The 13,596-nt window shown below is 45.3% G+C and overlaps 1 protein-coding gene across 1 annotated transcript in view; it reads left to right on the forward strand.

Annotated features, from left to right (window-relative positions):
• LOC135507587 (polypeptide N-acetylgalactosaminyltransferase-like 6) overlaps window positions 1-13,596 on the forward strand; it is a 258,953-nt gene that overhangs the window by 204,868 nt on the left and 40,489 nt on the right. The window contains exons 5-6 of the mRNA XM_064927125.1: window positions 2,948-3,133; window positions 6,042-6,225. Coding sequence (XP_064783197.1) covers window positions 2,948-3,133; window positions 6,042-6,225 — 370 coding nt within the window. The remainder of the gene's footprint in view (window positions 1-2,947; window positions 3,134-6,041; window positions 6,226-13,596) is intronic.

Raw genomic sequence — 13,596 nt, forward strand, 5'->3', positions numbered from 1 at the left:
ACCATCGCTCTGCCTTTCTCTCTCTCTCTCCATCTCTTTATCTTACCATCACTCTGCATTTCTCTCTCTCTCTCCCATCTCTTTATCTTACCATCGCTCTGCCTTTCTCTCTCTCTCTCTCCATCTCTTTATCTTACCATCGCTCTGCCTTTCTCTGTCTCCATCTCTTTATCTTACCATCGCTCTGCCTTTCTCTCTCTCCATCTCTTTATCTTACCATCGCTCTGCCTTTCTCTCTTTATCTTACCATCGCTCTGCCTTTCTCTCTCTTTATCTTACCATCGCTCTGCCTTTCTCTCTCTCTCTCCCTCTCTTTATCTTACCATTGCTCTGCCTTTCTCTCTCTCTCTCCCTCCATCTCTTTATCTTACCATTGCTCTGCCTTTCTCTCTCTCTCTCTCTCACATCTCTTTATCTTACCATCGCTCTGCCTTTCTCTCTATCTCTTTATCTTACCATCGCTCTGCCTTTCTCTCTCTCTCACATCTCTTTATCTTACCATCGCTCTGCCTTTCTCTCTTTCTCTCCATCTCTTTATCTTACCATCGCTCTGCCTTTCTCTCTCTCTTTATCTTACCATCGCTCTGCCTTTCTCTCTCTCTTTATCTTACCATCGCTCTGCCTTTCTCTCTCTCTTTATCTTACCATCGCTCTGCCTTTCTCTCTCTCCATCTCTTTATCTTACCATTGCTCTGCCTTTCTCTCTCTCTTTATCTTACCATCGCTCTGCCTTTCTCTCTCTTTATCTTACCATCGCTCTGCCTTTCTCTCTCTTTATCTTACCATCGCTCTGCCTTTCTCTCTCTCTTTATCTTACCTTCGCTCTGCCTTTCTCTCTCTCTTTATCTTACCATCGCTCTGCCTTTCTCTCTCTTTATCTTACCATCGCTCTGCCTTTCTCTCTCTCTTTATCTTACCATCGCTCTGCCTTTTTCTCTCTCTCTCCATCTCTTTATCTTATCATCGCTCTGCCTTTCTCTCTCTCTTTATCTTACCATCGCTCTGCCTTTCTCTCTCTCTTTATCTTACCATCACTCTGCCTTTCTCTCTCTCTCCATCTCTTTATCTTACCATCGCTCTGCCTTTCTCTCTCTCTCTCCATCTCTTTATCTTATCATCGCTCTGCCTTTCTCTCTCTCTCTCCATCTCTTTATCTTACCATCGCTCTGCCTTTCTCTCTCTCTCTCCATCTCTTTATCTTACCATCGCTTTGCCTTTCTCTCTCTCTCCCATCTCTTTATCTTACCATCGCTCTGCCTTTCTCTCTCTCTCTCCATCTCTTTATCTTACCATCACTCTGCATTTCTCTCTCTCTCTCCCATCTCTTTATCTTACCATCGCTCTGCCTTTCTCTCTCTCTCTCTCCATCTCTTTATCTTACCATCGCTCTGCCTTTCTCTCTCTCCATCTCTTTATCTTACCATCGCTCTGCCTTTCTCTCTCTCCATCTCTTTATCTTACCATCGCTCTGCCTTTCTCTCTCTCTCTCTCTCCCATCTCTTTATCTTACCATCGCTCTGCCTTTCTCTCTCTCTCCCATCTCTTTATCTTACCATCGCTCTGCCTTTCTCCCCCTCTTTCGTTCTTTCCATCTCTTTCTTTCTTTTACTTTTCTGTATCCCCTTTTCTCTCTGTCACTCCTCTCCCTCTCTCTCTCTCCCGCCCCCCTCTCCTTTCAATTCAAATACCCTGAATTACCTCCTGTTTCAAGGAAAAGAGCAACACTGATTGTTTCTCTCTTTCCCTCTCTCTACCTCTCTCTCCCACTGTATTTCATAATGCACCATCTGACACCTCCTTGGTCTGTGTAATCTACCTAGAGTGTCATCCCCTCCCGTCTCTAGTAATGATGACATAAGTGTCTCTCCGGCACGACTCGCTGATTGGTGACCCATCCTGCTCAGGCACATCCAGAATAATCAGCCCCATCAGTGGCCTGGAGATAGCTTGAGCTGATGAGCAGCCGGGAGCTAACATCACCACCCCTTCCTCTTCTCGCCTCTCTCTCCTTTCTCCTCTCTCTCGCTCTCTCCTTTCTCCTACCTCTCCTTTCTCTCTGTGACACAACTGTGATCTTAACTCCTACTGTATAAGGCATGGTCATATGGCTACATGGTATACGTTATAGGGATACATTTGTGGAATGCCATTGTCCTCTTATAGTGGTCTAAGGCACTGCATCTCAGTGCCAGAGGCATCATTACTGCCCCTGGTTCGATTATTATTATTTTTTAACTAGGCAAGTCAGTTAAGAACAAATTTTTATTTTCAGCCTAGGGACAGTGGGTTAACTGCCTGGTTCAGGGGCAGAACGACAGATGTTTTACCTTGTCAGCTGGCAGGTTCGATCTTGCAACCATTCGGTTACTAGTCCAACACTCTAACCACTAGGCTACCTGCCGCCCCGAATCCAGGCTGTATCACATCCGGCCGTGATTGGGAGTCCCTTTGGGCGGGGCACTATTGTCCCAGCGTCGCCTGGGTCTGGCCGGGGGTAGGCCGTCATTGTAAACGAGAATTTGTTCTTAACTGACTTGCCTAGTTAAACAAAGGTTAAATAAAAAATATAAATAAAATATATATGATTATAAATCTCTCTCCTCCTCTCTCTCTCTCTGTGTGTGACAGAGGTGATCATAACCCATGTACAAAATAATGTATATGGATGGATATCTTTTATAACACTCTCCCTTCTCTCTTTCTCTCTTTGAATAGATGATCTTTGAGGAATGTAGTGTATAGGGATGGATATATTTTATAACACTCTCCCATCTCTCTTTCTCTCTTTGAATAGATGATCTTTGAGGAATGTAGTGTATAGGGATGGATATCTTTTATAACACTCTCCCTTCTCTCTTTCTCTCTTTGAATAGATGATCTTTGAGGAATGTAGTGTATAGGGATGGATTTCATTCTAACCTTTTCTCTCTCTTCCTCTCCTTCCCAGAGCACCTGAAGGGCCGTCTGGAGGAGTACATGGCCCGGTTCCCCAAGGTGCGCATTGTTCGGACCAAGAAGAGGGAGGGTCTGATCCGTACCCGTCTGCTGGGGGCCTCGGTGGCCAAGGGAGAAGTCCTCACCTTCTTGGACTCTCACTGTGAGGCCAACGTCAACTGGCTGCCCCCCCTGCTTGGTGAGTGTGTGTGTGTGTGTGTGTGTGTGTGTGTGTGTGTGTGTGTGTGTGTGTGTGTGTGTGTGTGTGTGTGTGTGTGTGTGTGTGTGTGTGTGTGTGTGTGTGTGTGTGTGCGTGTGTGTGTGTGTGTGCGTGCGCGTGGACTAGCCACACAAAGTGTAGTCCCCCCTGTTCGGTGAGTCGACTGGAACGGAGTCTCAGAGCGTAGCTGCAGGTAAAGATAACTAAAAAAAAGCTTAGACAGGGAGAGATTTGGGCCAGGAGAGGAGTGAGCGGGAAAGGAAAGTGGGGGGAGAAGAGGTCGGGCAAAGTGGGACGGAGAAGGTGCATCTTTTAGTCGTCTTTTTTTCTCTGGAAGAAGAGAGTGGCGCCGGGGAGAAGTTTGGGTCAGGAGAGCGAAAGAAAGGGGGACGGGTCGTGCAAGAGAACGTGTGAGAGAGTAGGAAGGTTAAAATCTCCATAAGAAAGCTGGCTTATCTCACACTTCTATACCTGTCAGTTTCACAAAGGAAATATCTCTCTGATTCTGTAGTTTGTTTGATAAAAGAGTGCCGTAGCCTGAATCCATGTTCAATGCACATTCCTGACGCGCCGCTCCAGGGGTGCAACCCTAAGCAGAGGAAAACTGCCTCCTGGGCTGTCGCATCACATGTAGCCTGTGAACAGGTGTGCTGTTCTTCACATACCAGCATAGTATGTTACTGCATCATTAGGGAGACTAGGGAAACTCCCTGATAATAGCCTTCTCCCAGCACATCTCCCAGCACATCTCCCAGCACATCTCCCAGCACATCTCCCAGCACATCTCCCAGCACATCTCCCAGCACATCTCCCAGCACATAATAAATGGATGTGAAGTGATTACAGCCATTACTGTACTCAATCACACAGGGACTGGGATTCCCATGAAAGGTATGATAGATATGTACGCCCAGGTCCCTATGATAATAATAATAGTAGATAATAGCCACACCACCACCACCATTCCACGACATGGCCCCATTGTCTTCTGGCTAACGGAGAAAGAGGACTCGCAGTATGGGGCTCTTTAATTGGTTGGAATGGAGCCGCCTGCCTGTCAGAGAACAGAACAGAGCGGGGCTGATGAGGTATGCATCCCAAATGGCACCTTATTCCCTTTATGGTGCACTACTTTCCTATGGGCCCTCGTCAAAAGTAGTGCACTATAAAGGGAATAGGGTGCCATTTGCGAGGCTGATGTAATGTGGGGCGTGAAGCGGAGGAGGGAGGCCATGCTGTGCTGAGGGGCTCGCATGCATGAATAGAGTGGAGGAGATACCGCAGTGAACCCCAGGCCATCCACAGGCACGGTGACACATGCAATCATCCTGCCGGGCTCTGATATCAGATCAGTGGAATACAGGGATTTGCTGTTTGTCTTTCTTTCTTTCTCTCTTATTTCAACCTCTACCTCTCTCTCTCTCTCTCTCTCTCTCTGTAGATCTAAGACTCCAACACCACACCATTCTAATTAATAGGCCAGGTTTTATCACTGCTCTCTGAATCTAATGCTTCCTCTCTCCTTGGATCTCCTACAAACCTTGGATCTTACCTTGATCAAAGGACATAATATATAGCCCACATAACGAACGGAACAACTTTTGAATTAACCGCTCTTTCACTATGTGTAACAAACCTATACGATAAGGAAGTGTGGGCATGGCAACTGGGTGGATTACATTACAGTTTTATTCATCACCTGACTGGTACATTTGAAATGCAGTCCCTTCTCGTTTAATGAGCTCTTGAGAGTTCCCTTCCCATTTGCCTCTTGTTATTTGCCTTTTTGTTCATTTATATTTCATTACAATTGGGAGTTCTCTCTCTCGTTCTCTCTTTCCTTTGTTTGAAATGTATCCATGCAGGCCCAGTAAGATGGTGTCGTGGGTATTCACATTTTGCCTACATAGCCGCAGTGCTGGAAATGTGAGGGAATAAAACAAAGGATGGTGTCACAGTAAACACACTAGATGAATATTATAGAGACCTGCACATAAACACCAACTGATTCAGGTCAATAGTTTCTGTATGTTTATATTGGCAGGGCCAGGGGGGGTGGGCTTATAGCTGGGTAGTTACTGTTTGTATATGCCAATTAAATGACATCTTAACCGTGTGAGAAACCCACCACCATTTCAAGGTGTGTTACTCTTCGCCATGCTGCATGACAATGATTTTATAGCAGTTGGCCATAAGCAGATCTGGGACCAGGCTACCAGTACTGAGCCACATGGCATGGCAATAGCCATAGGACCACAAACAGATCTGGGACCAGGCTACAGTATTGATAGTAAGGTGTGTCAATGTACAATACTGTACAGTCACTCCCCATTAGTCTCAGTGCTGTGGTGTTGGGCCTCTGCTCCGCTTCTCTCCATGGTCCAGCACACACGGCCCACAGAAGAGAGAGGTGGGCGGGGTGTGACAGATCTGGGGCGGCTTATCGTTGCTCAGCTCAGTCACACACACGCGGCAAACAGACACGTGGAGGTTGGCTCTCAGGCCTCCACGGAGCCAACCTACTTTGAAACGCTGTAATTGTTTCTAATCATCCAGTGACTCGCTGTCGGAGGAGCAGAGCTGCCCAGAGACCTCCACATAAGGGGAGAGGAGGGAGGAAGCGGTAGAAGGGGACGGAGGGAGAGAGGTCCAAGGGAACAAAAGCAATTGCCCTGGTTCCACTCCCTATGTGTACTTCAGAGAAATGGAGAGAGAGAAAAACAAGAGATAAGAAAGAAAGAAAGAAAGACAGAAAGAAAGAAAGAAAGAAAGAAAGAAAGAAAGAAAGAAAGAAAGAGAGAAAGAGAGAAAGAAAGAAAGAAAAGCAGGGTATGGTGATTGATACATGCTCACACTCTTTCTCTCTGTTGTTCTGTCCCGCATAAAGACCAGATTGCCCAGAACCCCAAGACCATTGTGTGCCCTATGATTGACGTGATCGACCATAACCACTTTGGATATGAAGCCCAGGCTGGAGACGCCATGAGGGGAGCCTTCGACTGGGAGATGTACTACAAACGCATCCCCATCCCTCCAGAGCTCCAGGGCCCCGACACAAGTGATCCCTATGAGTGAGTACACAGATACGCATGTGCACGCAGTCATACACGCACGCACGCACACACACACACACACACACCTATCAACCACCTTATATGTGTCATAGACAGGCAGCCCAATTCTGATATTTGTTTAACTAATTGGGCTTTTGAGCACTCTTGACACCCTAAAATATCTTTGTGATCGAGGTCTGTGATCTGTGTCTAAGGCCATTTTATCCCTCGTGGAGATAAGAGTTCCTCCTATCCTATCCTAGGTAATCAACTCTGAAAAAGATGTGATGTGAAAGAGCTGACGTGATTGGTCAAAAGATCAGAATTGGGCTGCCTGTGTAAACGCAGCCTAATTTATGACACACAACACCAGCCTGCTACAAGCCGCACGGCTGAATCATTTCCCCCAGTCAGTTACTAGAACAATGGCGCAGCCAGGCAGCAAGGAGGACAGGTGAGAAAGCTAGAAAGCTAATTTCCTCTGCTAGCCCTCTTCATATATCCCTCTAAATTAATCCTGGGCTTAATGCCTTGGCTGCGTCGCCAGTTGGGGGTGAAATGTGTGAGACGGTGATAGAGGATAGGGGATTGGGAGCAGCACAGCAGTCACTGGGCTGTAACATCCTCTCCTCTTCACTGTGACTGACTCCTCTGGCTCACTCTCTCGTTCCCCTGCTAGGGACTTTTTGCTTGCTGCTATTACTGTGTATGCAATGAATGTTTAAAAGAACCCGCTAACCTCTCTTTTAGAATTGGGCTGCCTCTCACCAGAAATGACTCACGATGTCTGGCAAGCTGTCCAGTTAGTCACTCTTTACACCCTCAAATATCTTTGTGATCGAGGTCTGTGATCTGTGTCTAAGGCCATTTTATCCCTCGGGGAGATAAGAGTTCTTCCTATCCTATCCTAGGTAAGCACTTGCTGTTAAAGATATACAACTGAACCAACACCTTTTTTTGATCTCTTTAACGCGTCAGGCTCCGACTGGCAATCGCTCACAGATCTACAGAGGGACGTAGGTAGAGGGCCCCTAGAATAGATGAAAGCCCCACTGACGTAAAGGCAGAACAGGATGATCCAGTGGGTGTTACCTCTGGTCTGTGTCCCAAACGGCACCCTATTCCCCTAAGGGCCCTGGTCAAAAGTAGTATACTGAATAGGGAATAGGGTGCCGTTTTGGACGTAGACATAGCTTTACCCAGTCAGCAGATACTCTTATCCCAGGTCACAGGGAGCGGTTGGCATTTTACACGTCCTCCATTTACATAGAGATACAGTATGGTTTATTAATGAAGCAAATCATCACCTGTCCTCTTCAAGGGCAACGGCATCATCAGGGGTTAAACTGTGTAAATGCTGAGATGGTAAATATAGGGGTGGGGGGGGGTGCACGTGTGCTTATCCACATTCTGTGCAACCTACTCAGAAATCCAGCTGTCAGGGTGCTGTTTTCCCTTGACTAGCGGCTCCCTCCCTTCACGTATCTAGACCTTTCCCAGGACAACCAAATATCCTTCCCCCACCTCCACCGCAACTTGCCCAAAACACTGACATCTCAATGCCGTGCACCCCTGGATCTGAACCTTTACCTAATTTAAATTCTATAACACCAGCTCTCATTCCTGGTTCCCTTTATCCAAATCTCCCACCTTTCTGCCTATAGCCTGAGGCTAAGCTCTCCACACTCAATGGTCCTCTTCTTATCCTAAACCCAGACAGACAGAAAGGCAGACCGACAGCCCTCCTACCTTCCAACGAACCCTCTCCCTGTTCCCAGACTATCCCCCCAGGCTGCTGCTGCCTCCTACTCCTCCAGACTCTAAGGACTTGGCCCAGGGCAGCTCACAGTAGGCTGCCCAGACTTGTATGCTCCTCTATAGGCCCAGAGGCCCAGCATGCACCCCCTACCAGGCATGAATCCATGGATCCTCTCTGGAGCCAGCCAGAACAACTCACACAGCCAAACTCCCAGCCAGGCCTCCCTTGCTCCATTCTGTTGCACTGATAAACCAGACCTTTAACCCTCCCACATTGCTTTCTCATCTCAGCTCCATCATCCTAAACTTTCAATGTGTGTGTGTGTGTGTGTGTGTGTGTGTGTGTGTGTGTGTGTGTGTGTGTGTGTGTGTGTGTGTGTGTGTGTGTGTGTGTGTGTGTGTGTGTGTGTGTGTGTGTGTGTGTGTGTGTGTTTCTTATTACCACAGGTGTCCCAGTCAAAGCAGTGCTAAATTGAGATTCATTAAGGGAATGAATGCAGAAGGATGATGCTCATGAAATGTAACACTTTCCCAAACTGCCTCCATCTGTCATGTTTGGCTATGGGAGAGAGATTCTGTTCAACCAAGATAATACCCACAATGCTGTTTGGTAATGTGAACATGGGGCGGGTACACTGAAATGATTACAGTTTAAATGAGATTACTACTGCACCAATATATTTAGACTCGAGTGGCTTATTTGAGAAAAATCAATGTGCGGGGTTGACTCATGAAAAGTTCTGGTGGAATGACATAATGGTAATGATAATCGCACTTTGGAAGTCGAGCACGTACTGTATTGAAGGCATGTTCATTTGTATCAGCAGACACAATACTACGACCATTCCATTTTCACTTATTGCTTGGTCAAACAGAGCTGGAGAGATACTTGTTCCAAACAAAGATATCAAAGAGTGATTTTTTTTATCTCACCTACAGTGTCATCACGTAGGGGGCAACGTTTGTGAAAGACTTGCTCCTTTTATATCCCCTATTTATTTTTCTTTTTTTACCTGTGGTTGCTGTGTTTTTGTTTCGGGTTTGAGAAAAGAGAAGTTAACAACACGAAGAGGAGACAAAGAAGAAAGTAAAATCAATATCGAGACCAGTATTTTTTCATGGGCGTTGTGATACCGAGCTGAATATATTCCTCATCACAACCTTGTCTCTCTGGGAGGTTAAGAAGAATATCCAACAGGGAGGAACAATGTCATATTTATTTTTATTTTATTTGACCTTTATTTAACTAGGCAAGTCAGTTAAGAACAAAGTCTTATTTTCAATGACAGCCTAGGAACAGTGGGTTAACTGCCTGTTCAGGGGCAGAACGACAGATTTGTACCTTGTCAGCTCAGGGATTTGAACTTGAAACCTCCTGGTTACTAGTCCAACGCTCTAACCACAACGCTCTAACCACTAGGCTACCCTGCCGCCCGTATATAAATAACTAGCTTAGGCCAAGGTTTCTACTTAATTGCAATGATTCTACAGAACACACATATCTAATTAGAATAACAGTACCTTATGTACAGGAGAATGTCGAGGATGAGAAGGCTCTCTTCCGTTGTTATAACCAACGACATGCACTTTATTGTGAGGAGGGAGAATGGGACACTCCGTAGCATCTGATCTGAGGTCAGGGTAAGAGGCATAAAGGAGGACCCTGATGCTGACAACGTAACAGGCAGTGTGTCCATGTTCAACTTTGCCACGTGCCATAGCACTGGTGGCAGACCCCCGTGTTAACTAGCAACCAAGGCTTCTGAAGATGTCCAAGACTTAATACATTAGTCAGTCCGTCTGTTTGTGAACAACCCTTTCTCTGTGTGAAACTAGAAGGACCACCAACTTCCACGTCAAGTCAGGACATTTTGTGGATTTGTACATTAAAAAAAAGAAAACATAAAACAACTTGCTCCGGCTCCGCTGATTTCCTACTCTACTGATTTCCTACTTTACTGATTTCCTACTTTACTGATTTCCTACTTTGTTTGAAAAAAAAATGAGTGGGAGAGGTAGACAAAATGGGGCAGCTATGATTTTTCACAATCTCCTCTCCATTCCAGAAGAGAGAGAGAGAGAGGAAGAGACAAACATGTGATGGACTGGTAATGAGTCTCTACTGCTAGGTGCAGAGGAGATACAGGATTCCACAGGCTTTCAATAAATCCTTCCTGCCTTTCTACTGGTGGCGCCACATAGGGCTGCAGGCCTGCCTGCCCCTGTCTGCCTTCCTGCCTCCATCCCTGCCTTCCTGCCTGCCTTCCTTCCTTCCCTCCATCCATTTCTGCCTTCATTCCTGTCTGCCTCCCCCCTGCCTGCCTGCCAGCCTGCCTGGCACATTCAGCACTAACACATTGGTATGTGTGAAGTGTGCTCCTCTAAGATGCCTTAATATAGATCTTAGCGCCTGTTATCAGATGAAAGCAGTTCCTCTATCTGGAACAAAGCTCATTGTGAAATGACTGATCCATTGAGAAGGCACATTTTGCTTCTTCTTTTTTTCATACTCTGCGTGTGTGTGTGTGTGTGTGTCGATCGGTCCTAGCACATCAGAACTAAATTAAACCTGACAATTTAACTTTGTCACAACGCTGCTCGATGGGCATTAATCTTGTTAAATGACACTACACCCCCACACACCCTGACACATACACACACGCACTTCCCTTCTCCACATTCAGATCATGACATGACCTGCACTCTGACCTGATCTCTCTGTCTATATCTGATGTCATATCGCCACCTACTGGCCTAACAGCAACAACACTATCATCATAATATCCTTTACATACATACTGTATCACCATCGTCGACTCAATTTAACCTTCGCTAAGCCCCTCCCCATAATTGTTGGCAACCAATCACAGTGCTCCAATGGATAGCAGTATGGTTGAGTATGATACACTCGGACAAGCTCATGTTTGAAATGAATGAAAGCCAGTGGGCAGTGGGAAACAAGTTTTATTAAAATATATATTTTAAACGGCTTAATAATGAAGCCGTGCATCAGGAGTACTTGCTACTGTGATTTTTGAAATGCAGAGCTGGTATTTTTTTAATCCAAAATTATACTTTTGTTACATTGTTTGATAGCTCAGGGGGTTAGCTAGGTCTCGTTGACCACCAAACATTGCTAACGCTAACCTAGCTAACCACTTAATATAACTTGTTTTCTCGAAATGTATGTTAGCTAGCTAAGTTAGCCATATTATCTCCCATCTGAGGTCGACATCAGGATACGATTTCAGAGCACTCGTTTGCTCCAAATTGATTGTAAATTTGGCTACGTGCTCACATTGAATTCAGAGCCAATCAGTGGCTAGCTACACTACAAACATAATTTTACCAGGTTCACGAGAAGCAGTTGACAGTCCACCACATCATACCCTAGAGTTTCCTGCTTACCAAAGGGTAGTCTGTGTTTAATTTCATTGTGTATTAAAGTTTGTTATCATTGTGGGGGGATTTCGCCAGTGGTTATTGGGTTTCCCAGGAAAATGTCCAAGATAACAGTAACCAAGGGAGGTGGACAGAGGGGAAAGCAAGACGGTCCGGTACCGCATCCCGGTTAAATAATTAGTAGGGGTAAGCCGTGCCGGTAAAACGTAAGCCTATAGGCTATTACACAATGTTTTGACATTACTGCATATCAGCTGCATGATAAATTAACGAATTGACTGGAAACCGGGTGTTATGCAATCTAAATTGCGTGGTGGTTTGAGGAGAACACTTACATTTTGTCAAGGCGGAGATGGGTGGCCAAGACGGAGATGAGTGGCGTGGACATGCATCAGTTCAGGCTACAAGTGTAAGCCTAATGACAATTGCAGAATGTCATCACAATACACGTAGGTGTTTTGTAACAGATGCCTCTTTGCATTCATGAAATTGCGGGTGCACAGTGCACTGTTGGGGTTTGGATGCTGAAATGAGTCTCTGAGTGGACGAATGTGCGTGGGTAGCCAACAGGAGCGCCTTTGTTAAGTGATTGTTTGACAATCAGATGAAAACATCATGACTGGTTGTGTTTATGCCACATTAAAAAGCATAGGCGCCGTGTCCATAAGGCAAGGGGAAACTTTCCCTAAAGTAAATTGAATTAAATTGCCAAAATGATTAGCTAACTCCTGTCTATACATAAATAAATAAAATCATTCAATATAGGCCACTAAAACAGAAAGCATGATTTGGCCACATATGATAATTAGCTTTAAAAAAAATAGCTGCGGAGTGTTTTAAAATGCATAGCCTACAGTCGGAAGGGCTTGCAATTTGGGCAGCACTCGCTGCGAATACGAAATAGATGATTGTTGAGTTGCTACCATCAGTGAAAAGCAGAGAGACACAGTCAAGCATATAGCAATATTTAAAAAGACAATCGCAGAAAAAGTGTTTGGAAAGTAAATGGCTATTGCTGTAAAGATATGGCATTGAAAAGACTCCAGTCTATCTTTTAGATATCAACATTCTTAACTTAATTAAGCGAACAGTCGCATATCTTATTGGCACCAGCAGAGAACATCGACCATATCCCCGTTGAGTCTGCAAATTCACTGTCTGCCATTGGGTCAGTACCACTTTTGTTTGTTTTTCGACCATCACTTCCTCCTTCAGGTTAGATGGACATCATATTGTATTTGTGTCTCTCCTTTTTGTAGGCCTATCATATGGATCAGACAACATTGTTTTTATTGATCTGTTTGTCAGTGTCAGCAGAGTCGGTTACCCTGTCATTTTTTTTGCATAAAAAAATGGGTGAGCGCAAGTACAGGTAAGACATTAAATCTACTTTCACCCCTGGGGGTGGGGCTTAGCGACGCGTCAATTAGTACAATACAATACACTCTCATTCATATATTACAGACACTGCTGCCATCCCTACATTATATTATATCATTATAGCTGACTCCATATACTAGGGTCCCATTGTTCTGTATAATATGCAGTCTGTGGAGGTGGAGGGCATTGAATAATGGACATGTACAGTACATTCATTTTAATCATAATATAATCACCATACAGAGACAGAGTGACTGTGTGCCCTTGCCGTCTCCTACTACTGTGCCTTGAACACACACACAGACACACACACAGATACACACACACAGACAGAAACACACACACAGACACACGCACAATCTGCACATGGCAGCCTCAAGGTGAGGGGATTATATAAAGAGAAATAAATACATGATGGGAGGGGGGTACCTATGCAGAGAGAGCAGGGAGCTGTATCACTGGATAGCACACACACATTGGGCCTATATTCTCAGCTGACTCCCCCTTGCCCGCTGGCAGTCTCTGACCTTGGCTGCATGGACTTGCATTGCAAATGACTCCCCCCTACACACTCGCACACACACAACTCCCCCTCTATACACATCGCTAATCCTCCCTTCCATTTCCATGAATTGAACTGCTTAAAGGGATGCAGGAGGACACATACAAATATTCACAAGTTCATCTGACTCTAGGGAAGTAGAGATAAAGGGCTTCATTGCCAAAATCCTGAAGCATCCCTTTAATAAAGCCATCCATAATTGGCCATAAGATGGTTAAGGCATCCATTATTCCATTTTCCCCAGTGGAGAGCTTGGACTGTGCTGGCCAGTGGAGAGCTTGGACTGT

The sequence above is a fragment of the Oncorhynchus masou genome, chromosome 21 (genome assembly GCF_036934945.1).
Source record: "Oncorhynchus masou masou isolate Uvic2021 chromosome 21, UVic_Omas_1.1, whole genome shotgun sequence".
Classification (NCBI taxonomy): domain Eukaryota; kingdom Metazoa; phylum Chordata; class Actinopteri; order Salmoniformes; family Salmonidae; genus Oncorhynchus; species Oncorhynchus masou.